The sequence below is a fragment of the Wasmannia auropunctata genome, unplaced genomic scaffold (assembly GCF_000956235.1).
Source record: "Wasmannia auropunctata unplaced genomic scaffold, wasmannia.A_1.0 LD334196.1, whole genome shotgun sequence".
Classification (NCBI taxonomy): domain Eukaryota; kingdom Metazoa; phylum Arthropoda; class Insecta; order Hymenoptera; family Formicidae; genus Wasmannia; species Wasmannia auropunctata.
This window is the reverse complement of record NW_012028694.1, coordinates 1,027,913-1,051,143: the sequence shown is the minus strand read 5'-3', so window position 1 is coordinate 1,051,143 and position 23,231 is coordinate 1,027,913. Positions and strand designations below refer to the sequence as shown.

Sequence of the window (23,231 nt, the reverse complement as noted above, 5' to 3'; positions counted from 1 at the left end):
ATATATATATATATATATATGTTAGATTTGGAGCAGAATTTAACATAATAAATTTTATACATTTTATGTGTAGACGTTCAAATATCCAGATCCTGGAGCACATGCTGTGGGCATATGGATGAGAGCTGCTTATGAAGGTGTCAAATTAAAATTTGGTTATGAATTTGATGTATAAAAGAGAAAAAAATTTTTCTTTTATTTTTTCTTGTCTATTTTCGAGTCTAGTAAAATTATACAATATTATGTATAATTTTTATTGTATGTATGTGTGTACGTGCGCGCGCGTGTGTGTGAAATTTATATTATATGGATATTTTGATATGTATATATGTATGTATGTACATACATACTACATAGCACCTTTCAATTGGCAACCCGACATGCAAATGTGTAAATTTAGGTTCGCTCATGTATGTACGTGACGTATATGTGCGTGTGCTGTTAGCTGTATGAACCAATGTCGAGATTAGCTATCATAATGTCACGTGTCTCTGCCCCGACTTCATTTTTGTTTTATCACGTGAAAAGGATGAAAAAAATTAACTTCATCGTGAAGTCTTGCTGAACAAGTTACGAAGAAACAGGTAAATGACAGCTGATTCTGTATGTATGTACATACGTATTATAAAAGTATTTCGATTGAGAGGTTATGTTAGAAATTATTTCAATCTTTTTTCGCAAACTATAAATTGTAATTGCATAAATATTCAATTATATTCAGTGATTAATTTGTCAATACGTAAATTATTTTTTTAACATATTAAGAAAATAGATTAGATTAGAGACAACAAATCAGCTAGACTTTTATTCTTTTAAGGGATTCTATCGGTCAAATTAATCACACCGAATAAAATTCATGTGGATCGCATTTTGCATAAATATCTAATAATATTCCGTATAATATATAACTATTATTCACACTATTAAGTATTTTGAAAAATATAATATTACGATATTACTGTAATAAATACATGATTCTCTCTTCTCTCATTACATATTATATTACCTGTATATATATATAACCGATATAACTTGTATATGTGTACAAATTATTGAATACGTACATCATGAATGTATCTATGAAAAATATAATTTCAGGCTATTCTATTTATTTAAGCAATCTAGGATCATGTGAAGAACCATAATAAATTTTTGGATTCTCCCTTTCTGAGATAAATAAAAAAAAAAAGATTCTCGTGGAAACGTATATTTTCCAAAAGCAATGAATGCTGCAATTGCACTATGCATCTTCTGTGAAATGCATGGACCTAAAGTGATATTTACTACACAAACGTATCGTACCTATGATACACAGAACACAGAAAAACTAAAATTTTATGGACCTAAAGAAGTGTTGAGAGGTTATACTCCCTTGGAAGATGGACAAGACGAATGCGAGGGCTGTCAAAGCATTGGGAATGTTAAATATTTAAGTAATGAGCATGAAACAAGAACATCCTTTTTGTCTGCTCAGCAATCATTAATGCAAGATATTGGAAATTTGCTGAAGCATGCTTGCGTTAGGTAATATTATTGTAATGATTTTAATAGTTTTTATTTTTTACAAATTTCATACTAAAATATGAATTATTATAAAATACTTATTTTACTTATTTTATTCATAAATCATATTTAATTTGATTAAAGTTTTGTATACTAAACTAAAATTTGTATTAAATTTATATATGTATAATATCTATGATGTATAGTTTATACTTTTTAAAGCTCCTTTATTTACTGTAAATCTTTTTTTCAAGGAGTCTAAGTTGCGAAGTGCATCCTGGTAAAGAAGGTGTTTGCTACTTTGGAGATGAATACAGGGGGCATGTTTTAAGTCATACTTTTACATTGAAAGATGCCCAGGTGAATTATGCAACGAAAAAGCATGTTTGGTAGTTATTGCAACAAATTTTTCAAATCATGCCATTACTTAAAATTGCTAAAATCTAAAGATTTTATCATTTTGTTGTTTTTCTGTGTTGTACTGTTCTTATGTTAAATATATTTATTGGATAATTTATTTCTTTCCAGGCAAGAGGATTTAGAAGATGGTGTAGTTTTATTGTTTTCATGAGAGACAAGCAATTCTTGTTGAATATGTGGCCATTTTTGATTGACAATTTAAAAGAGGTAATTAGAGAATTGCAAGATTTTGCAGAGAGAAGATATAATGCTGAAGAAGCAGAATGTCCACAAAGGGCAATGAGATTGACAACAGCAAACAATGGAATGGGTTGTCATAACGCTGCTATTAAACAATCTAGAACACTTACCGATATAACAAATGAAAAGCATGTTTTTGTAAGGTAAGCGTAATTATAGTTAATCTTGCATATAAATCACGATAAAATGTCGTGCAATACTTGTATTTTAACTATCGTACACACGTGTATGTATGTTTTAGAATTCACATGTGGTTAGTATGGATCCTCAGTGCTGGTGCGAGACATTTTATAGAAATTTTCCCAATGAGTTTATTAGATGACGAACTTAATTATAATTTTGAACATCAAATTGGTTAGCAATTATAAACATTCTCTCGTCTATGATAACAATTGGTATTACAATATACCTTTTTGTTAATGGAAATCATAATGTCACAAATAATTTACAGAAACTGAAGAAGGTTTTACTTTAGTGAACGCAAAATTGCCAGTAAACTTTAATTTTAACTGGGACAACTCGGAGCTTTTGCCAGAATTTGCTGAAATCGCAGAAAGATCTACCGCTGTAATTTTACGAAATCTAAAACAAGTGCTAGGGAAAGATCAGTTCAGACAGTTACTGTATTCTTGTTTAACTGGTGTTCAAGTCTTGGTGAGAGGTCCAAAGGTTCAAAGATTAGAATCTTTGTATGGACTTAGTAGTCTTGTTCCAAGAGCATGTCGACGGGTAAAAACACAAACATTGGAATACATGGATCCTGATACATGTAACTTTATCGGTATTATACTATTCTAGAAAACATAATTACAAATGATAACCTTTAATGAAAAATATTTTCAAGTAATATTGCATTAAAATTTTTAGGTGTAGGTACCTCAGTAGCAGTTCCCCTACCTTGTGCAACTGTATGCAGATTAGACATAATACTCAATGAACACAAAGTTGGGAATGCAAAATCCCATATAGTTAAATGGGCCGGTTCTCTACCAACAAAACTTCCGACCTTGTTAACAAAAATTGAAAAATCACTCGACAATGAAAAACTTGGAAACTCAGTTCTTAAAGCACACTTTGCGACCCTTCAGGAAGAATGGGCCAAGTATGAGTCATTTACACTATTTTACAGATTATTTGTCTCACTTCTATCATATTAATTTTAAATACATCAGAGGGTCGATTGTGCATTTTGAAACGAGGTGAAAATTTTATAAAAATGAGCAAATTCACTATTGGCTAATGAAATTATAAAATATTCTAGTGAATTTGCTCTTTGACTTTTGTCATTTTCACCTTATTCCAAGATGTACAATCAACCTCCAGACTTTCTTGCGTGTAATTTGTGTTTTTCAATATTTTTTTCTCTTTACAAATATATTCATATACTATTTTAATATTTTATATATATCTCAATATTTTTATGTTATACAGCATTGCAAAAGTTGTTCACGCGATGCGTGGACGGGGCCATCGTGGTGATCTCTCTGGACTCATGCTTAGTTTGGGTGCTGGACCTCAGGACAAAAAGTTGCTAGACGCATGGTCTATGGGATTACCATCTAATCCAGCATAGTTTACAAAGATTAATTCATTTTTTGTTGCACATGTAGTATAAATATCATTGGATGTAATATTTATTGCGCATATATATATATATATATATATACTTTACTCCAATTCCTCGCATTTGTTCGAGAGGAATGCTTACTGTGTGTCCAAGGTTGTGTGTCTTTTTTATTTATGATTTATTCAAAAGTAAAAGCGAAAGCTGAATCTTAATAAATCAATTGATTGAATATAAACATGTGATTTCGCTGAATGCATACGCTGACTACGTTTACACATCATTCTTAAGGTCCATTTACAAATAATAATGAGTCGTAAGTTGTAACAAATTAACCAATCACAGTCGATTCTTCTCATAATGATTGGTACCTTTTTGTCTAATAACGAGTCAAAATAATTGTTTCATTTGTTTCACTCTTAATTCTTATAACATGTTTGATTTGTTGACTCAATCCGACTCCGAGGTCGATAGTCTGTTCTTTTTAGCTCCGTTTCTTGCACAGAAAAAAGAACAGACTATCGACTCGGAGTCGAGTTAACAAATCGAAAATGCTATTAAAGTTAGCAGTCTAGGTATTTATATACAAGTCTATGGTGACAACACGTGGCTTTTCTCATATATAAATTCTCATGCTGATAAATGTCAGTGTGTCATAGACGTCACAGTAGCTGGCTGGTGGCAGTTTAAGTGATATTTAAATACGGAGATTGAAAAGTCGTACAGAGATAAACACGAACATCAATCATGAGTATCGTTACTTGCATTGCACCGGTCAATATTGCAGTTATTAAATATTGTACGTATAGTCAATGCTCTTTATTATTTAATAAGAAATTGAATTGTTTAATAATTTGATTTTGTATGATATTTTATTATCAGCATAAATTTATGTTATGTATAAAATTGTAAATCTTTATTATATAATAAATTTAATATAATAACTTATTATTTAAAATAATAAGTCTTCGGAAAATTTGGAAAAAAGATAAGTTGCGATTAATGTATTACCAGAAAAAATATTATTGACATTTGCTTTTTAAAATTGCATGATTTATTTGAATAATAGATATAAAGCAATTATTCAAACTTACAGTTAATTTTATATCACATATATGCATACGTTTTTAAACATTTAAACACGTCAGCGTTCGTGCCACGTACACGGCACGAATATATTTGAATTTAAATAGCCATCGGCAAAAAGTAGTAAGAAAGAAACAATATCAATATGGAAATATTCTTCACGCAACTGCTCTTTATCCTCATATTTGTTTTTTAAAGTAAAAGTTAAACGTTTTAAATTTGTATAATTTTAGGGGGAAAGAGGGACGAATCCTTAATTTTACCAACTAATGATTCTATAAGTGCGACTTTAGATACAGATCAGGTAAATTTAAAATTTTTAATAAATGAAAAGGACAAAAATGGAAATATATTAAAAATATCTTGGAAATGTATTTATACTTTAATTTAGCAAGTATCTTCTTTATAGCTGCATGCAAAAACTACTGTTATGATCAGTCCTAATTTCAAAGAAGATTGTATCTGGCTGAATGGAAAGTATGTTTCAAAAAGTATAATTTTTATTATTATCCCATTCATATATGATAAAATACTGATATATTTTCAGGGAAGAAGATATAAAAAATATAAGGCTTCAAAATTGTTTAAAAGAGAGTAAGTGTTAACGCATTCCTTAGAATTTCTTAAAAATGTGTACCATAATTAAATTAAGATTTTTTTCTTAAGTTAGGAAACGTTCGCAATTATCTGATTGTACAAACAATTGGAAGATTCATATATGTTCTAAAAATAATTTTCCAACTGCTGCTGGTTTAGCTTCCAGTGCTGCAGGATATGCATGCCTTACAGCAGCATTAGCCAAGCTTTATAAAATAGAAGTATATAATTTTTTGTTTTGTATATTTAATATATTTTAAAATTATGTTGTACACATTCTCAAGTTGCATACGTGTTCTACAGGGAGAAGACATTAGTATTATAGCGCGTTCTGGTTCTGGATCAGCATGCCGTAGTGTTATGGGTGGTTTTGTAAGATGGTACATGGGTTCAAACAAGGATGGAACAGACAGTTTAGCAAAGCAAATCGTGCCTGCATCTCATTGGCCTGAAATGAGGATTTTAGTGCTGGTGGTAAGAAAAGAAACTTTTTTTTCTGCGTGTATTGATAACAAATAAAGGTAGCAGGGATACTTGGTAAATACAAATCTACAGGTTAGCGATGAACAAAAAAAGGTTCCAAGTGCAATAGGTATGAAACGAAGCATAGAAACGTCTACACTCCTGCAGTATAGAATAATGCGTGTAGTCCCAGAAAGAGCTAATAAAATGCAACAAGCGATCATTGAGAAGGATTTCAAAAGTTTCGCCGAGCTCACTATGAAAGATTCTAATCAGTTTCATGCTGTATGTCTAGATACATACCCCCCATGTATTTATATGAATAATATTTCCAACAGTATCATGAATCTTATACATTCCTATAATGATGCAGTTAACGACGTGAAGGTACATGAAATATTTTTTATACTGACATCTTTCTATAAATTACAGCACCAAAAAAAAACTAGCTAGAAATTTAGCACATTTTATTTTATTTTATTGACAAGACACGTTATTAGGTCGCTTATACGTACGACGCTGGGCCGAATGCTACATTATATTTATTAGAAAAAGATGTACCAGCAGTTATAGGTATTCTGGATCACTTCTTTCCTCCGTCTGAAAATATCGCGATCGAATATAGAAGAGGATTACCTGTAGAAGGAATTAAACCTTCGCAAGTATGTATTCCAGATATGAGATTAATTGATATTAATTATTCAGATATATATGCATTTATGAATTATTCTATATTACAAATATTACATGTAGGATCTCTTGGAGAAACTAAAGTTTCAAAAGTATCCATCAGGACAACTTAAATATATGATATGTACTAAAGTAGGAGATGGACCTAAATATCTCAATAATCCACAGGATCATTTATTAAACAATCAGGGTAATCCTATCATTAATTATTCTTAAATTTTTACAACACGTATTTTTATTATTTACTACTCTATAATCCTAAGTATATTCAAATAAATGATTTCTTTGGATTTTTTTATTTTTTTCCTAACCTTTTCCTCCTAAAATACAATTACAACGATTTGATTTGTGTAATATATATACGTAATTATATATTCATTTTTTGACTTCTATTATGATTTTATCGAAAATGTCTGAAAATGGATATAGCTACGTAGTACACATTTAAAAAATGGATGTAGTGGCGCTAGTAGTGGAATTCTGAGTTCTGACGGTCCACGTAAAAGGCCGGGATGGCTTTCTGGTACTGTTTCAGTTCTCTTTTATTTATGTGTGATTCGCGTGATAAGTTCTTGATGTTATCCTTGTTTAACTATAGTTTAATATTCAGTGAACAATAAGGATAAAATAGCAATGCGTTTCCGATCGGTAATATATATATATAATATACAGTATACACACACACACACACACACACACACACACACACACACACACCCAAAAGAATTAATCGATTTTTAATTTTCATCTGAAAACAGGATTAAAAAAGTATTATTTAAATGTTGCTTAATCATTAAATATAATTAAAAATCGTCATGTTTGTTTATAGTTAAGGCGTACACAAAACATGAAATGACTAGTATGTTTCCAATTGAACCAACAAGTGATGAAGCAATAATTAATACATATGGAATAATATTCCAAGTGTTTAATTGCACATAGATCGTCTTGATACACGTATGTTGTACAAATTGTATTTACGCTTATAGCAAGACTCGATATTACTGTGCCAAGGATAAAAATTACGTAATCTTATAAAGATTAAATTATTTGACTGTGTAGCATTATCCTAACTGTATTTCGATTCAAAGTGTGTGACTGTGAGATACAGAGTAAAAAAGTATAATATAGACGATCATGTCGTGCAAAATAGAATTTGTAAAGAATGTTTTGGAGAAAGTGGCGAAAGGCAAAGGCTTTGGTAGATGTATGAAAAATGTGAGTGCAAAAATAATTGCATTTAATTCACCAAACTGGATTAACGTGTATACATTTGTGATTTCTGAATATATAGATGAGATTGCTGTCAGCCGGCGATGGAAAATGCAAAGCACAATTCACTGTGGCTGAAGAGCATCTGAATGAGGGTGGCTTTTTACATGGTGGTTTTACTTCTACCATTATAGACTGTATATCTACGTATGCACTAATGACTCACAAAATTGAACCTCCTCCTGGTGCTTCTGTAGACCTGCATGTGACGTAAGGACTTTGATCAAATTTTTATTAAATTTTTTTTTTATTTTGTCATAATTAATCTAATTACATTTCTATACAGATAAAATTGCACTTTTGCATGACATTATTGATGTTTTCTTCTTATATATTAAATTTTGACAAATCAAATCTGCTCCATGTTGATATAAATGCATATGCATCTCTATCTCATAGATGTTGCAGTTAGCGACTAGAAATTGAATGTATTGATTTTAACCTCATAATTTTTATTAAGTAAAAAAATATGTATATAAATAAATGCTAAATACTGTACAAAATAATTATAATGGCACAGGTTTTTGAAGGCTGCATTTCCTGGTGAGATAGTGACGGTTGACGCTAAAACTGTACGTGCTGGGAAGAATTTGGCTTTCCTCATGGTGGAGCTCACAAAGAACGATGGTAAGGATGTCGTTGCCCATGGGCAACAGACAAAGTATCTTGGACTAATTAGTCAATGAAGTTAGGAATTATTAGTTTGATTCGTAAAAATGTACATAATGTACATACATGAAATAAAGAGTAGAGTATACTAATATAATATTTATATTTAGGTATGTATCTTAACGCGCATTTCTTTACTGAGTTTTAATATAAAAATTGTTTAAGCTTTGCTGTGACACATATACGCAATTCGGCCTATATATTCGCGTCATATATATGTGCGATAGCTGCGTTAACTTAAAAGAAAGGCAATGATTGCACAAAGCACTTCTGCGCAGAATGCTTCTATTTACAATAACAAATACATAAAGAATATGGCATATGCTATAAATGTAAGAGCATGACTATTTGCAATAGAGAAAGAAAGGACGAAGCCTTGTACACACTTTATTTCTCTATTGTCGTGCTTTAATGTCTTTCAAAAATGCTTCGAGTTCTTTTACTTTTCGCGACAAATCATCAGCCTGTTCTCGCAACCTCTTAGCCTCTCGATTACTTTCTTCAAACATCCTTTGCAAGTATTTAACTTTCTCGTCATGGTTCAACAAATCCATGTCTTTGACGTAATCGTGACTGGGTGCAAAATATTTCTGAGCTTCTCTGCGCACGCGAGAGATAGTACTGTCACGATCTTGGCAATTGTCGCAACAATCGGACCAGGCGCTCAAGTCTACGTAAGGAATCTCGTCACAACTGACAAAATCGTTACGACCTTCGGACGACAGGAGAAACACGTTGGGTTGCACGCGAGTAATGTTGTCGCCGTTGTCACACAAGATTCTGGCTAGCGACACTTGCTGGATTTGTGCGAGCTGTTCCGCGCGAAAGACGCTCGGATTTTCATACCAGAGCCGATCGCCGTCCCGGGTTCGCCGGAATTGCTCCAATAGAAGACATTTGAACAGCGGTCCGACTTTCATCCCCGGCAACTGATCCTCGAGAATACCACCAACCCAGACGTCTATATTGCCTGGGTGGCCATACAATTCGCGCAGCTTCTGCCGCACTCGACCGCTGTTGATATCGTTAGCCAAATGTTCGAACGTTTCCACGCGCGACATGTTGCAATAATCGCGCCACTCTAGATAGCCGGGAAGCCCGTGATCTCTTCCTCGCTGGATATTCATCGCCGCCAAGTCCAGCGCAACCGCGTGTGCGGTACGGAACAACTGCTCGGTGAGCTCAACATTGAGATTCTGTTCGGGCAGCTTCAGTTTCGCCGCCGTGGCGTACATACCCCGGATCAGCGGATCGACGCCACCTTCCTCCACTAGTCGCCAGGGCGCAAAAAAGGCATCTCGCAGATCGAGAGGACCTTGAGGAATCGGTTGGAAGGACGCGTTCAGGCGCTGTAGACGTGGCTGAATGAGCGAATGACCAAAACGCAAAGCGGCGGTAGCGAAAACGTTGGATATGCTGGCGTCGATATTGAGATCGTAGCCTCGGTACGACGACAAAAAGTCGTCGATCGCCGGTCCAAATATCCGCGGCAACCAGTGCCGATAAGTGATGTGCTGCATCTCGGCGCCGACGATACGTCTCGCTTCCTGATATAGCTTCTCGCCGTTCCAGTGTGGATTCATCTCGCGTAGCGCGCGAGCGATGCGGTTGTGCTCGCGCAGCCATATGGTATGCATGGCTAGCAGGCCGACTTGCTCGTTGGCGCGAATGTCACCGGCTACAAAGCAATTGATCGAACTCTCCAGTGGATTCCTACGACAGTCGACAAACTGGCCGGACGCATAGGGCAGTAGAGGCTTGTGACCGGGAAGCGTGGGACCTTCCCGGAGCAATCCACGATCCGTCGTGAGATCGCGCAGATCGTGCGCCAACTCGTCGTCGTAGCCATAGACTTGCGATGCGTCCAGGTAGCTAGTGAGCTGATTCAGCTGTTCCCGAGGTGTCAGGTTGCCCCCCCATAGTATACTAGTCGCGCCGGAACCGCAGACGGCGCTGCTTCTGACAAAGTCGATACAACGCCTGTTGCTGATGCGCGGATCACCTGGCGGCACTTCCATCGGGAAGCAAGGCGCGGCGTTGTCGCAAGACTTTTTGCAATCTATTCCATCCCACGATTCGCTCGACACCGACGGTAACGCGTGATCGAGATCATGATCTAGAAACTGACCCCACTGCATCACCATGTGGGTGATCTGTTCATCCGACGTAATGTCGTGGGTTGAGATGAGCGTGGTCGACACGAGGCGTGCAGCGGGCTTCGGATAACCGTAGTAGCGTCGTCCTTTCTCCCAACCGATTGGCATCGAGAAACCATTCTCGTAGACAGGATGTAGTACTCTTCGGAATCCCGTATGTGATGAGCCCCAAGTAGGATGGCGCAGATTATTGCAACTGCCGTCTATGGTCCGATATTTGTGATGGAAACATCTATTGGTGCAATTCTGCCGACGTCTATGACCGGTGCATCCCGACAATCGTTCGATTTCTTGGACCTGAAACGGGATGCGCATTTATAATTTGAGGATATAACGCTTTATATATTATCGCATATATTTGGCTTTACTCAATTTTACCTGTTCAGGTGTTAAGATTTCCTCGTAACGAAATTCATCAGTGACGTTTGCCTTACTGCCGGCATCCACCATACGTCGGATGTTGACGAGAGTCCTCTCGAAGAGCTCGGCGGGTCTAGCAGCTGCGCGTCCAATCGCGTTCGGAAATCGTGCCAGCCGGAACGGATTAACGTGTTTGGATGAGCCGTCGGGATTAAAGAGAGACGACAGCGTCTTATTAATGGCACGATCGATCTCCTCGGTGGCACTTTGAAAAGCTCGTATGACGAGAGTATCCGTTGCACCGGGCTGCCGAACGCGCACCAAAGCATCGGCGGTTGCGCGGCCGTAATCGTTTATAGCCGAACACTCGTATCTATCGAATAAAAACGATTATTGTTCAGGAGGCAGATTGATGACAATTCAATATTAGTTTTTATCATCGTATTAAACTTCTTATTAAATTTCAGCAAATATATATGTATATGTATATATATTTGCTGTATCAACATTATTAACTTGGTGATTCTATCAAATCTTTGAAAAAGTTTATTATAGGACTACGTTGAAAATATTTATTAAAAGAAATTTAATAAGAAGTTTAGATATATTGTACAATATGTGCATTGAGTTTTATGTAATTAAATTACTAATTATTCTTTTCTTTTTTCTAAGACCAACGCGATCAAGGTCGTGTTATTCCAATCTTACCTTCCTGAATCTTGCGGAGTCACGTTAAAAATAAGAAGACTTCCCCCACGCGTGATCTTGACTCTGTTGCCCTCGAGCGCACTACCGTCCTTCTTCCATTGTATCACTGGCTTCGGGATGCCCTCGGCCCGACAAGGTATTTCGACGGTGGCATCCGGTTCCGCCTCCATGTCGTGCGGTCTGAAGAGTAATCGGGGCGCCGTCAAGTTGACGACACTCAAGTTCGCGAAGAGATGGACCGTATGATCGATACTCCTGAGATAACAATCGTATTTGCCCGCGTCAGTTTCCTTAACCGCGAGGATACGTAGTAAAGTGCCGTCGTTCTCGAGCGAAATTCTGTCGCTAAAGGGAATCGATTGGTCATTTCGAAACCAGCGAACATCAGGTCTGGGATTACCCAACGCTCGGCAGGAGAAGGTCACATTAACACCAACGCTCACGTTCTGCGATTCCGGTCTTTCGGCGAGTATTAACTGAGATGCCGCCGTAATCACCGTTCTGGCCTTTCTGGATTTGGTCGAGCCCATATCACTGCTGGCTACGCACTCGTACATTCCACTGTCCTGCTCGGTCGTGTCAGAAATCACCAAGGTGCCGTCTTCGCGGATTACATATTTCTCGCCATCCTCGTGGATCACGTACTTTTCGTTATCGTAACCCGCCTCCCACGAGTATCTCCATTTATTCTTCATCCACTTGATCTTTGGCGTTGGATCACCCGTTACTCGGCACGTCAACGTCATCGTGTCACCATGTCGCACTGCAGTGTCTTCCGGACCCTCTATAATACGCGGTTTTGCTGCGAAAGGAAAAGAAAAGTCTCTTGTCGCAGTATGACTGAGATATTATTGAAGAAAAATTCGATAAATTAATATGAGATTATTTTCTCTCCTTTCTTTTTTTACATCTTTTTTAATCCTAATATGTTATCGCGCGTTATCTATCTGTTTTACCTGATTCTGGCCATTGCGAGCTTTCATATCTTAATACGATTAATAACAAGAAGGAACATGATTTTATATATAAAAAATTCTAAATAATTCTCTATATACAAATTAATTATTATAGTAATATACGTATATATGTATATAGCTTCGGAGTCGCTCCGTCAATTCAAAAGCGCAGTTCTCGAATCAATTTGTAACAGAGTCAATTGAATGAAATGGAAACTTCGATTTAATAATTTTTCGGTGAAGGATCGCGCTATATATCTAGATAGACGGACCATCTTAGTAAGAGGCATCGTCACGCGAGATCCGCGAGATACAACAGCGCGATGACCGCGATGTCAACGATCCCGACGTAATCAGCATCAAATCGATCTTGCAATTTGCATCAGTGGTAATGTCGAAATTATGTGATCTATACATACGTAATTGATACATGTAATATATAATAAACGAAAAGTGAAAAATAAACTACTCCATAGCGAAACTTGTTATAATAATGGCTAAAAATCTACATGAGATACAGTATTAGCTCATTTTTGTTTTTTAAAAATAAGATATTCGAACATGAAAAATTTCAGTAGCCTGGTGAGTAAAGAAAGAAAAATCAATAGCGTACTACCTAATGTTATCTTGCAGTCAGGTTACAGTACGTAATGTACAAAGATAAAAATTTCTTTCTCTTTCGATCGTGTTGAGAATCGATCGAGTCAATCTAGTCTATTGGATGATAAATCGCGCGCGCACGCGGTGTTTCCTCTCGGTGTTTCTACTCAACTGCAATGAAAGTCCTCGGGCAACATCGTTGTTAGGGAGCGACCCTTCATCTTGTGCGGGGATTGGCAAATCGCCGCCATCTCCGTAGGCTTGTCCCGCAGGCGTTCGACCAGCCAGACCAGATTGCAGTCGCAGATGAGCGCGTTGCTGTCGAGACGCAGTCGCGTCATCGGACCGACGTTGACGAACGCGTCCGCTGGCAGCCGATGAAGTTTATTGCTGTGCAGAAACAGCCGCTCGAGTGCCGGCAGATCGTTGAACGTGCCCGGTCGGATCTCCCGCAAATGGTTGTGATGCAGGTACAACTGCTCAAGCCGTGACAGCCCCGCGAACGCGCCTGGTGCGATGTGCTCGATGCGATTTTTGTACAAGTAGAGTATCCGTAGATTCGGTGCGCCCTCGAATGCACCCACCGGCAGCCGTCGAATGTGGTTGTCGTTTAATAGCAGGGTGTACAATTTGTCGAGTCCGTGAAACGATCCTGCACGCACTTCTGCGATGTTGTTAAATCGGAGATCTCTGAAAGAATTTCGAATCTAGAGATGAGCGGGAGATAAGAAGAATCAAGATTTTTGTTCTTTAGATATCGCGGACGAGCCATACTTTATTAACAATTAAACATGAATGTTATTAATGTTAATGATAAATATTTATTACAATAGGAAAAATATACTACAATGTATTAGAGATTTACATTGTAACATGATAAACGCGTGATTACTTATTTCGTATAATACGAATATCATGTACGATTTAAATTGAAGATCAAATCATGTTTCGATACTGCCTTCTACGCTAAATATGAAATATACCTGAATATATCTCAACAGAATTTCTAAACTGTGAACGAGAACTCTAATATATACCTAGTATTCTTGAGTAGCTATAGACCTATCCGCCCACTCGTTTAATGAAATAAGCGAATAAAGTTATAAACACTACTCGAAATATAAGAGACGAAGTAAATAACAATTATTGATTGATAAACAGAGTAATATATTTATTAGGGTGAACAGAAATCTCTCGATTAGTGAATTAGATTTGTGAAAATCTGATTCGAGATTTACGCATGTGAATTTGTATCGAAAAGTTATTGGTGAGTTAAAATATATGTTATTAAGTACTTTCACGTACGTATGTCAGTAAGGAAATTAGTGCGAGTATATCATGCATCTAACAATAAGTATCGTAACTTGACTTATTATTATAAGTTGCATGGTTTAATAATTCCCCAAAAATTCATTGAACTCCTAAAACATATTGCACAACCAAATAATCACGCGCCAAAGATATTCCACTAGTTATTAGGCACAAAGCTTCTTTAATTATCAATTTCGAATTATTGTGTATTACTTTTTTTCTATTTAAATTACTGGCTCGAGTTCTCGTGCCCAACTCGACGCTATTTCAGTCTTCTTATCGTATGTACAAGTGAATCGTCCCACCCGCGCCGTCCGTATGAAAAAAAAGGAAGAATTCGATTTGTAACTTTTGGAAGTTTTTCACAATGCGATAGTCTTTTGTGTTTTTCTATAAATTATATGAATATATGCAACGTTGAATAACAGCTATATAATTAATATACAGATTAATATAAATGTTTACATTACGTTTTATATAATACTTTTTATACATATACATATGGCAATTAGTCAGTTAAGAAATTGTAGTGCCATTTAATAAATTATGAAAGAAAGCGATTCCAGTAATCAGCTCTAGTTCCTTCACTCTGACACAATTAAATTACTCTACAGAGAATATAATTTCACATTTCACGGTAGTTAAATACTTTAAACGCGGCCTCAATAAAACATCGCATTAATGTTGACGACATCAGTTATGAAATTTGGAGCGTCACGAGAAATATATAAGTATACATATAATCTGAAAAGCAGAAGAAAGCAAATTTAAAATTATTAGTGTATTGATTATTTAGATATTTATTTCTTTAATTTAACTTAGCATACTTTTTATAAATTTTCGTAAATTCCCGGAAAGAACTGATTCTTAATTGTTGCACCTTTTTGCTTTTTTCGTATATTTATACATATTTGACGTCATATTATTTTTAACGTCAGTCATCGCGTACGACCACTTTGATCGTTTTCCATTGATAGAAATGTGTATCGATGCATACAAACATCGATGATTTATTCAATGCTGCGAGAGGACTAATATTAATAACTGAGATCGCAAGTGAATTAACGGCATTAATAGTAGCGGGTGAAGCAAACACATGAGAATGATTCCGGGAAGACGATCCGGTCTTTTCTGAGCTATATTCAACTCGATCACGAATATCGGATTTCATTGAAGCTGCGGTCTCGCCGTTTGATTCATCAAGCTGCACGAATATTTACAATTATAACGATGATATAATGTAATAACTATAGTGGAATATATATCTTTGTCGTGGCGCGTAAATTATTTGGTTGTGCAATGTGTTTTAGGAGTTCGATGAATTTTTGGGAAACTATTAAACCTGCATCTAATTATAACAATAAGTCAAATTACGACACTTACAATTAGATGCATAATATACTCGCACTGATTTCTTTACTAACATATTATACATAATAAATATATGTGTACATAATTTTATATATATAGTATTAAATATTTCTAACATTGAAAAAAAAAAAAAAAGAAATTTGTTCTTATGTGTCATCGAAATATTGAGAATTACTGACACTCAACACATTTATGTATTTAATTGATATACAATTGAATAAATAATTGATAATAGATAACTACATTGTGTAAATATTGATAAGTACATCAGATCGTAGATGGTTTACTCAAGCAAGTATAATTTCTGACTTGCTTTACACGGAGTCGTAATTTTTTGTGCACACTATTTTACATGTAATCGACGATTATATTATAGTATGTAGCACAAAAGTCATTATCTCGACGAATATCGGTATCGCGACACAAGCATACATATATTTCATATACAAAGTCAACAAAACTCTAGACAGATACTAAAAGATAATCGATATTCAAGTCAATGTCCTGATGGATGTTTCATTGATCATCGAGCAAAGATGATTACTTATTTCTTTTATTTTATAATTGTAAAGGATCGTAAACAATAATTATTTGTTAAATGTCGCGATTTTTAACAGCGATTTATATTTCAAGTCACAAAGATAAACAGAGTTAATTGCACTTATCGCTGATTCACAGAATCGCAAACTGATTTGCCAATGTTTGCCATGCCATTCCGTTTTTGCCGAGATTTTGCGCAACACAACTTACAACAAAAGTGATAAAGAACATGTATATTCTTCATACAGATTGCAGAAAATCATTTTATTTTTTTCAACAAGCACATCGAAATTTATGGATAGATACTTATATGGCATTGATGATACATATCAGCGCGAGATAAATCGAGGTGAAATGATAATATACAGTTGATCATCCATATGAGATATCACATTATTGTTTTCTTAATTGAAGTATTAAATATTTTTTTTGGATACGCGCTTCTCGAGGTAGCGGAGTCCTTGACGAAGTCGATTTGATATAAATATCGCTCTTTCATCAGAAAAGGCGTATTCATAATTAATGCTGATGCTAATTTTTTTTAATAAAAAAAAAGAAAAATTCTTTTTAAAATGTAAGGATGACATAATTATCTGCAATGAAAGCTTAGGTTGATCAGATCAGACATTCATATTTAGCCGACTGTTGAAAATGTCATTCGTATTTCGCGTCTCTATAGTTTATGTGATTATCTAATTGGTCATAATTATATTTTCAATTCATGTGATGTATCGTAATTGCCTGCAGTATATAAATTTGGTTTATATAAAAATAGAGGTAAATTCCATTGATTGATCTTTTTACAAAAAAATTATCTAATTGTGAGTATACTAAACGTAAAATGAATATATATAGTCATATTATGTCACTGCATCAAAAATATCGGATTAAACAAGTCCTTGGCTTCACGCGCGTATTTTACTCCATTCTTCTTCTGTCCTTCATTTCTTTCTCTGAAACTCCACTTTAACATCGCGTCGTAACTTATATATAGTTTTAAGTAGTCGGCGATCTTCGGTTTTGTTGATCTACTTTGCTTCAAATCGATAACTTACACATTTGTTCACCAAAATAGATTTCCATTTTGAATTGCTATGATTTTTACCGCGGTTATTACAATATAGCTAACTCTCTTTAGAGCATATTTCCAGTATTAAGAAATTCTTTTTATTCGAGATCTATTGCAGATAATTTGCAGATCGATTACAAAGCAATTATAATTATTATTAACTTCTATTAATTATAATTTATAATACAATGAATTCTTGAAACAATTTAAGTTTCTCTTATACCGCTGAAACATGACATCATTCTTTCCTTTGAATGATACTGTAAAAAATACTGCACGATTGCATTTTCCGCATGTGAAAGAGCGCTTAGCGACCTTCTTAACTGATTATGCATCTCGATTAGTATCGCCTTCCTATAAACGGGTATGTGCTTTACGCACTTTCTCTTGACCTTTCGTCATTCACCATAAGTCCACCTACGTTGATTGGTTATCAAGCAACAATGATTACACGTTTTTCTCGTATAATTATAAGTATCGAACTAAATAAGTTCATACGCATAGGAAAATTTCAAAGAATATTTTATGTAACGGGTTGCGTATGACCAAAATTTCGAATGATATTAAATTAAAATAATTATCGTTTTACAAAGAAAATAGATGACTTACAGGACAGTGATATTAGCGGGCACTCGTGGTACTTGGATCAGTTTTAGGAACATGCATCGCACTTGCATCGTGTTGTTGTAGCACACGCATTTCTGTGGGCATTCTACCGTTGCTCCAGCAGCCGTCGCGAATAGGAGCAGCGTCCAGACCAACAGGTCCATGATCCGCCTCATGTCCTTCGCTTGATCGTCGCGATATTCGATAGATGATATCCACAGTAGGAGGAGTAGTCTTTACGTCGTGTTGTGCGGCACCACGTGGAGTTTGTCAGATGTGCGTGCACTTGCGCGCACACACACACAATCTCTCTCTTTCTCTCTCTCTCTCTCTCTCTTTTTTGAATACTTTCACCGCATCAGTCACAGGATCAATGAGAATCCGGTCGGACGGGAGTCGATATCGAGCGGGAGAAACACCACTGTCGGGATCGAGAGTCAGGACGCGTTCCGTGGCGTGAGACAAAAGAGAGGAAAGGAAACGCGCCGCCACGGCTGGCCACGGCTGCCCGTCCAGTCCCCGAGCAGCAGCAATCACTACTGTAGCACTACTCGACTGGTGCTTGCGTCGGGAGTCGGGAGTCGGGACCCGTTCAGAGAGAGGGTCCATCGCTTCGTGCGGGAGTACATACATACAAAAGACTTCCCCGAACACGAGACTCTCTCTCTCCGCTTTCCTCCCTCCGTGTCGCCGTACCGTCGAGGCACGTCGTTGAACGAGCGCTACGAGTCCAAGAGTACCTACGAGAAGTATTACACAAAATAGGGGTACTCGCGGACCTCGTGGTGTTTCCATATTAATGATGGTTATCGCGGTGCCGACACGACTCGCTTTCCAAGTAACGAGATATTCCTGCACAATCGTGAGCGAAGCGCCCATGAGAGCTTAAGTCTTAAGTATGATTTAAAATTCAAAAGTATAGAACAATCATATAGCTTTATAAAAATCGAAAAAGAAAATATTGAAATTAATCTTCTTGCACTTTTGCGGTTTTATTTATGTAGCAAATCCTCGTGTCGCTCGATTGAGACATATCTTTAATTTTTAATAGTATCGATTTAGATAGCATCAATATTTTGCTTTTAATAATGACAAGTTCCCAATTGCTGTATATCTTGCTTTAGATTATATAGGTCTCAATCGATATTACCGATCTAGAATAATTTTTAATATCAACATGTAATTTGCTTAACTGGCAAATTTGGTATTACTATGATTTTGATACTTTATACAAAAATTGTAATGCATTAATTAACTTTGCATCGATACTTTCCTTTCTTTCTGATTTTTCTATATTTTTTAAATGCTGATATTAACATGACATATAAATTCTAGTTTGGATAAGATTTTATAAAAACATATTTCTCTCTCGGATTTTGCTTTGGCTCGCAGTAATGTGTATCCAGATAATCTTAAGATGATTATTATTTCATACGTATGCTTACTGGCACTGTGGCGAATATAGGCAGAACAAGTGGACCATGAATAGGCGTGTGCACGTTTCCAGTACACCTGAACATGCGTAGAGTAGCGTAGATTACATTTGCGTAGACGTAATATTTGTGAACGTTTTGTTTAAATTATCGGGTGCCACATTTGCCACATTGCTCACAGTTCACTATGCATACGATGAAACGCGAGAAGGGTGGGAAGTAGCGAATGGATGCATCAGTGGCTTACTATTGCTGTTTATATTTAGCCCATGTAAGAACGGTGGTGCTTAAGTTTATGCATTTATGTGTGTTGAGTTGCCCGAGCAAATTGGCGATATTACGACAAAACCTAGCGAGACGTAGCGAGACCAACCGCGATTGCTCGTGGCGATTCAAGCCAAACAAACGCTCTGGTACATATGTATATTAAATTAAAAATATACAAGGATCACAATATATCAATTTAATGTATCTCGAAATATGGCTCACCTCTTTTTACCGTTGTTTTTTTTTTGTTATTGTTGGGTGTTTATAACAAATAAAAAAAGAGCTAAGACTTTTGTAAGCTTTAAATATCTATTTACGAAAATTATTGAAATTATTCTCTTTGTTACTTACGTAGTTATAAATTTATAAAGTTTTTTTTGGAATTGTATGTATAATGTACGCGTGAGAGTAATGCACCAGCGCGTAACCAACCATCGGCAGCAGGCATAACCGTTGTGTAAAGATAACGGTACTTAATTGAACTGATGGTTTAGTGAATACCGTGAGAAGGCGATCTAGTTTATAAATAGCACAGCGAGGTATTGATGCTTGTATCGTTATTATTTTCTAGATCTATCGTCTGGTATTATCGATCTTACAATTTTATTGTCATCTGTATCGTTGTGTATCTCGCTTTAATCGCTTGCCTCCAAATTAGATAATATATAATTTAGACCATATTAAATTTAAAAGAAAATCATAAATGTGAAGAAAATTATTTTACATAAACATATTATGAAAAATTGAGGAAAAAGTTATTCGATAGTAGAAGAAATAGAAACAAGTGTTCTTTCATTCATAACGCGGCGCGGTCTCTCAAGAAGGCAAACGAGAATTATATAGAGAAGTCGTTGTCGCTTTGTCATTCAACACGGCTGTATATACACGGAGAACAATACACAGGTGAATGACGCACGTAACCAAGAATATTAAATGAGAGAGAGAGAGAGAGAATATTTAGATATTGAATCACTATATAAAGGAAAAATCGGATGGAGAGAGAATCATAATACTTGTTTTAAGATTATGCATATAGATATGTACGATAATATTGTATCGAATCATTAAACGTATGTGCATTGCTTTATTATTATCTAGATATTGTTTAAACGCGCATCAAACATTAATGTCCACACGCATCCAGGAATATTCGAATTTTACTTGTTTGATACCGGTTTTGCAGAGCAACAATTAACTGCATATATAAATATATTAACATAATCGATATGAAGAATATAAAGAAAGGAATAACAATATGTATGTATACAGTTTTTCATTATAAGCATTTTATCGTACGTTCGAAATACACAAAGTAAGAAAACACTACTAAAAAAATCACTATATGTATATCTGCATAGAAAATTGCTTTTAATTATTCAACATTTTCTGAATTTTTGTCTTCCTTATACTTTGCCAACAATTCATAGAGATATATTTTTATTGATTCAAATGCTAATTTTATTTTACAGTATCGGCAATTTTACGTTTCTTATTACTTTGTGCGAAAAGAATGCATCCTTATTCCTTATTATAAAAGAAAAGGGACAAAATACATAATATCGACGTGAACTTGTAGACGGCACTGTGACAGCACCGAGATACGCGCTTTAGATTAGACTTTATGCTCCAGGCGTCCTGTATACGTCGGCTATAAAATTGTGCGGACGAAAATTCGTTGACCTTATTCTTTCAATGACTGCACTCTTAAATTCGTATACGCGATAAAAAATGCGACAATCGATATGACACTACTCGATTTAACATTTTCCTTATCATATGAAAAAAATATTGTGGCATGTACTCGTTAATTAAATTAATTAAATTAATTCTTATCACTCCTTATCGTTCTTTCTAATTAAAATCTATATAAATTGTAGCTAAATATTTTGATCAACATTACATAAAGATTAATATATTATTGGAATATTCTCTGCAAATTGTATTCTTTAAACGCGATATAACATTTTTTTCACATTTTTTACTACTGTTTATCTCATTAATACACACACGCATAAAAGTCATTACGGTTCAACTTAATTCTTTTGCCAGATAACTGAAATTGCTTGGAATGCTTGTCATCTATATTCATGGCGTATTCGCAATGATAATATCGCGTTACCTAAAATGGTAGATGCGTAATCCCGAGTGGGCGCTGACACGAAATATAGCGGATGAAATTTCCTAAGCAAGTCACGAGTGAGTCGAAGAGAGTCTCGACGGGATAGATTATTTTCTAGATCGCGATTATCGAAAAATGATAATACCTATAATCTGTATATAATTCCCTTATATATAAGGAAATTACTTACAATAATATTTATTATTTACTGTCAAGAAAATAAAAGAAATACTGATTCGAAAATAGGGATGGCTATATCGTGCATCGATGCTGAAGATTGTTTGAGATTTCATCCGCTATATTAAATTGGATGAGAAATCAAAGAACTTCTATGTGGAGCTCAGTAGCTCCATTAGTAGCATTGTCACGCTGCGATTTTTAATTCCTCAATACTTAATCAATTGAAATATGTAAAATTGAATGCAATCAATCAGATATGTTATTTTTACGAGAAGAAATAACAGATGACAGAGTAACAAGAAGAATGCGTTTACAACTACATCAAAGTCTGAATTATATGCATAATTTGTTTTTGCTATTTTCGGAGATTTCTTGTGATCTGTTTTTAGGCTGCAGAACGCATTCGTTTGTCACGGATTCACCGCGAGATTTCCGCTCTGCATTCTTACCGTCTCTATTTCCGCTCGTCCTTGTATCGCTGCATCGTGTTTGCAGATGTGCGAAGGGGCATTATTATAGATATCATCAGCGCCGTAATTTGTATCGCGATATCGAATATCGATTGCGTAATAAATCATAATAATGTAACACGATGTCAGATTGCAGAATCGATCTCGCGTTAACTCTCAACTGTATAGGAAGCAATTATTGTGTTATATAACTGCAATATATGTATGTGTATCAGTTGAAGAGCGCAAATGAGCTTTTAGACGCACTGGACAAGGTTAATCGCAATCTTCCTGTATGCCTTTATGATGGAAATCGCTGAATAGAATCGAAATCACCTTGCACTAAGGACAGACCTAATGTGCCTACAGTTTTTCAAAGGTTGAAGGGGAAACAAGGTCGATAATATTTCTGTATTATGCGTAATACGCTAAATGTGTACGTTTTGTGTATTGAATAGAGTTATATATAATATATATGTAAGTAAATGCAAATAAATGTACAGAAAAGAAACGATTCTTGATATGTGCTCAAAATATGCATATAACTACTGTAATATTATAAAAAATAATTTTACGTATATAGTCTATATTTAAAAAAAAAAA

General features: G+C 35.4%; 5 protein-coding genes across 10 annotated transcripts in view; 4 read left to right on the top strand and 1 right to left on the bottom strand.

The window, feature by feature from the left end:
- Positions 1–198, top strand: part of LOC105459394 (putative 3,4-dihydroxy-2-butanone kinase) — a 1,303-nt gene extending 1,105 nt beyond the window's left edge. The window contains exon 5 of the mRNA XM_011705361.1: positions 74–198. Within this exon, the coding sequence (XP_011703663.1) occupies positions 74–175 (102 nt within the window). The 3' untranslated portion in view covers positions 176–198. The remainder of the gene's footprint in view (positions 1–73) is intronic.
- Positions 199–274: 76 nt separating this feature from the next.
- On the top strand, positions 275–3,827 carry LOC105459392 (folliculin). 4 transcript variants are annotated; one of them, XM_011705359.1, is made up of 8 exons: positions 275–584; positions 1,126–1,524; positions 1,758–1,863; positions 2,032–2,306; positions 2,405–2,517; positions 2,615–2,944; positions 3,031–3,265; positions 3,595–3,827. In XM_011705359.1, the coding sequence occupies exons 2-8, from the start codon at positions 1,223–1,225 to the stop codon at positions 3,734–3,736; spliced, it is 1,503 nt and encodes a 500-aa protein (XP_011703661.1). In that variant the 5' UTR covers positions 275–584; positions 1,126–1,222; the 3' UTR covers positions 3,737–3,827. The 4 variants fall into 4 exon arrangements, with proteins under 4 accessions (XP_011703661.1, XP_011703660.1, XP_011703662.1 ...); XM_011705358.1 differs by having other exon boundaries at positions 1,118–1,524; XM_011705360.1 differs by having other exon boundaries at positions 1,099–1,524; positions 2,615–2,932.
- A 504-nt stretch (positions 3,828–4,331) lies between these two features.
- On the top strand, positions 4,332–7,707 carry LOC105459389 (diphosphomevalonate decarboxylase). The gene is made up of 11 exons (XM_011705352.1): positions 4,332–4,526; positions 5,047–5,117; positions 5,223–5,290; positions 5,361–5,407; positions 5,480–5,631; positions 5,714–5,884; positions 5,966–6,259; positions 6,373–6,534; positions 6,626–6,752; positions 7,392–7,519; positions 7,625–7,707. The coding sequence occupies exons 1-10, from the start codon at positions 4,475–4,477 to the stop codon at positions 7,502–7,504; spliced, it is 1,257 nt and encodes a 418-aa protein (XP_011703654.1). The 5' UTR covers positions 4,332–4,474; the 3' UTR covers positions 7,505–7,519; positions 7,625–7,707.
- LOC105459390 (acyl-coenzyme A thioesterase 13-like) lies at positions 7,017–8,595 on the top strand. 3 transcript variants are annotated; one of them, XM_011705354.1, is made up of 3 exons: positions 7,017–7,210; positions 7,857–8,044; positions 8,355–8,595. In XM_011705354.1, exons 1-3 carry the CDS (start codon positions 7,196–7,198, stop codon positions 8,518–8,520), a joined length of 369 nt encoding a protein of 122 aa, XP_011703656.1. In that variant the 5' UTR covers positions 7,017–7,195; the 3' UTR covers positions 8,521–8,595. The 3 variants fall into 3 exon arrangements, with proteins under 3 accessions (XP_011703656.1, XP_011703657.1, XP_011703655.1); XM_011705355.1 differs by having other exon boundaries at positions 7,019–7,085; XM_011705353.1 differs by lacking the exon at positions 7,017–7,210 and adding an exon at positions 7,505–7,780.
- Positions 8,596–8,771: 176 nt separating this feature from the next.
- LOC105459391 (peroxidasin-like) lies at positions 8,772–18,850 on the bottom strand. The gene is made up of 5 exons (XM_011705356.1): positions 18,184–18,850; positions 13,456–13,973; positions 11,728–12,529; positions 11,038–11,392; positions 8,772–10,956 (listed from the first exon to the last, which is right to left on the bottom strand). The coding sequence occupies exons 1-5, from the start codon at positions 18,354–18,356 to the stop codon at positions 8,899–8,901; spliced, it is 3,906 nt and encodes a 1,301-aa protein (XP_011703658.1). The 5' UTR covers positions 18,357–18,850; the 3' UTR covers positions 8,772–8,898.
- Positions 18,851–23,231: the final 4,381 nt, after the last annotated feature.

Bases quoted from the DNA above. Each gene is read 5' to 3' on its own strand.
- LOC105459392 (XM_011705359.1), top strand. From the start codon at position 1,223: ATGAATGCTGCAATTGCACTATGCATCTTCTGTGAAATGCATGGACCT. The intron at 2,307-2,404 runs GTAAGCGTAATT...TGTATGTTTTAG, and splicing joins GAAAAGCATGTTTTTGTAAG to AATTCACATGTGGTTAGTAT. The intron at 2,945-3,030 runs GTATTATACTAT...TAAAATTTTTAG, and splicing joins TGATACATGTAACTTTATCG to GTGTAGGTACCTCAGTAGCA.
- LOC105459389 (XM_011705352.1), top strand. From the start codon at position 4,475: ATGAGTATCGTTACTTGCATTGCACCGGTCAATATTGCAGTTATTAAA. The intron at 5,885-5,965 runs GTAAGAAAAGAA...ACAAATCTACAG, and splicing joins TGAGGATTTTAGTGCTGGTG to GTTAGCGATGAACAAAAAAA. The intron at 6,753-7,391 runs GTAATCCTATCA...GTTTGTTTATAG, and splicing joins TCATTTATTAAACAATCAGG to TTAAGGCGTACACAAAACAT.
- LOC105459390 (XM_011705353.1), top strand. From the start codon at position 7,700: ATGTCGTGCAAAATAGAATTTGTAAAGAATGTTTTGGAGAAAGTGGCG. The intron at 7,781-7,856 runs GTGAGTGCAAAA...CTGAATATATAG, and splicing joins TTGGTAGATGTATGAAAAAT to ATGAGATTGCTGTCAGCCGG. The intron at 8,045-8,354 runs GTAAGGACTTTG...ATAATGGCACAG, and splicing joins TCTGTAGACCTGCATGTGAC to GTTTTTGAAGGCTGCATTTC.
- LOC105459391 (XM_011705356.1), bottom strand. From the start codon at position 18,356: ATGAGGCGGATCATGGACCTGTTGGTCTGGACGCTGCTCCTATTCGCG. The intron at 12,530-13,455 runs GTTGAGTAGAAA...TTCCTTTCGCAG, and splicing joins GCCCGAGGACTTTCATTGCA to CAAAACCGCGTATTATAGAG. The intron at 11,393-11,727 runs GTAAGATTGGAA...TTTATTCGATAG, and splicing joins ACTCCGCAAGATTCAGGAAG to ATACGAGTGTTCGGCTATAA.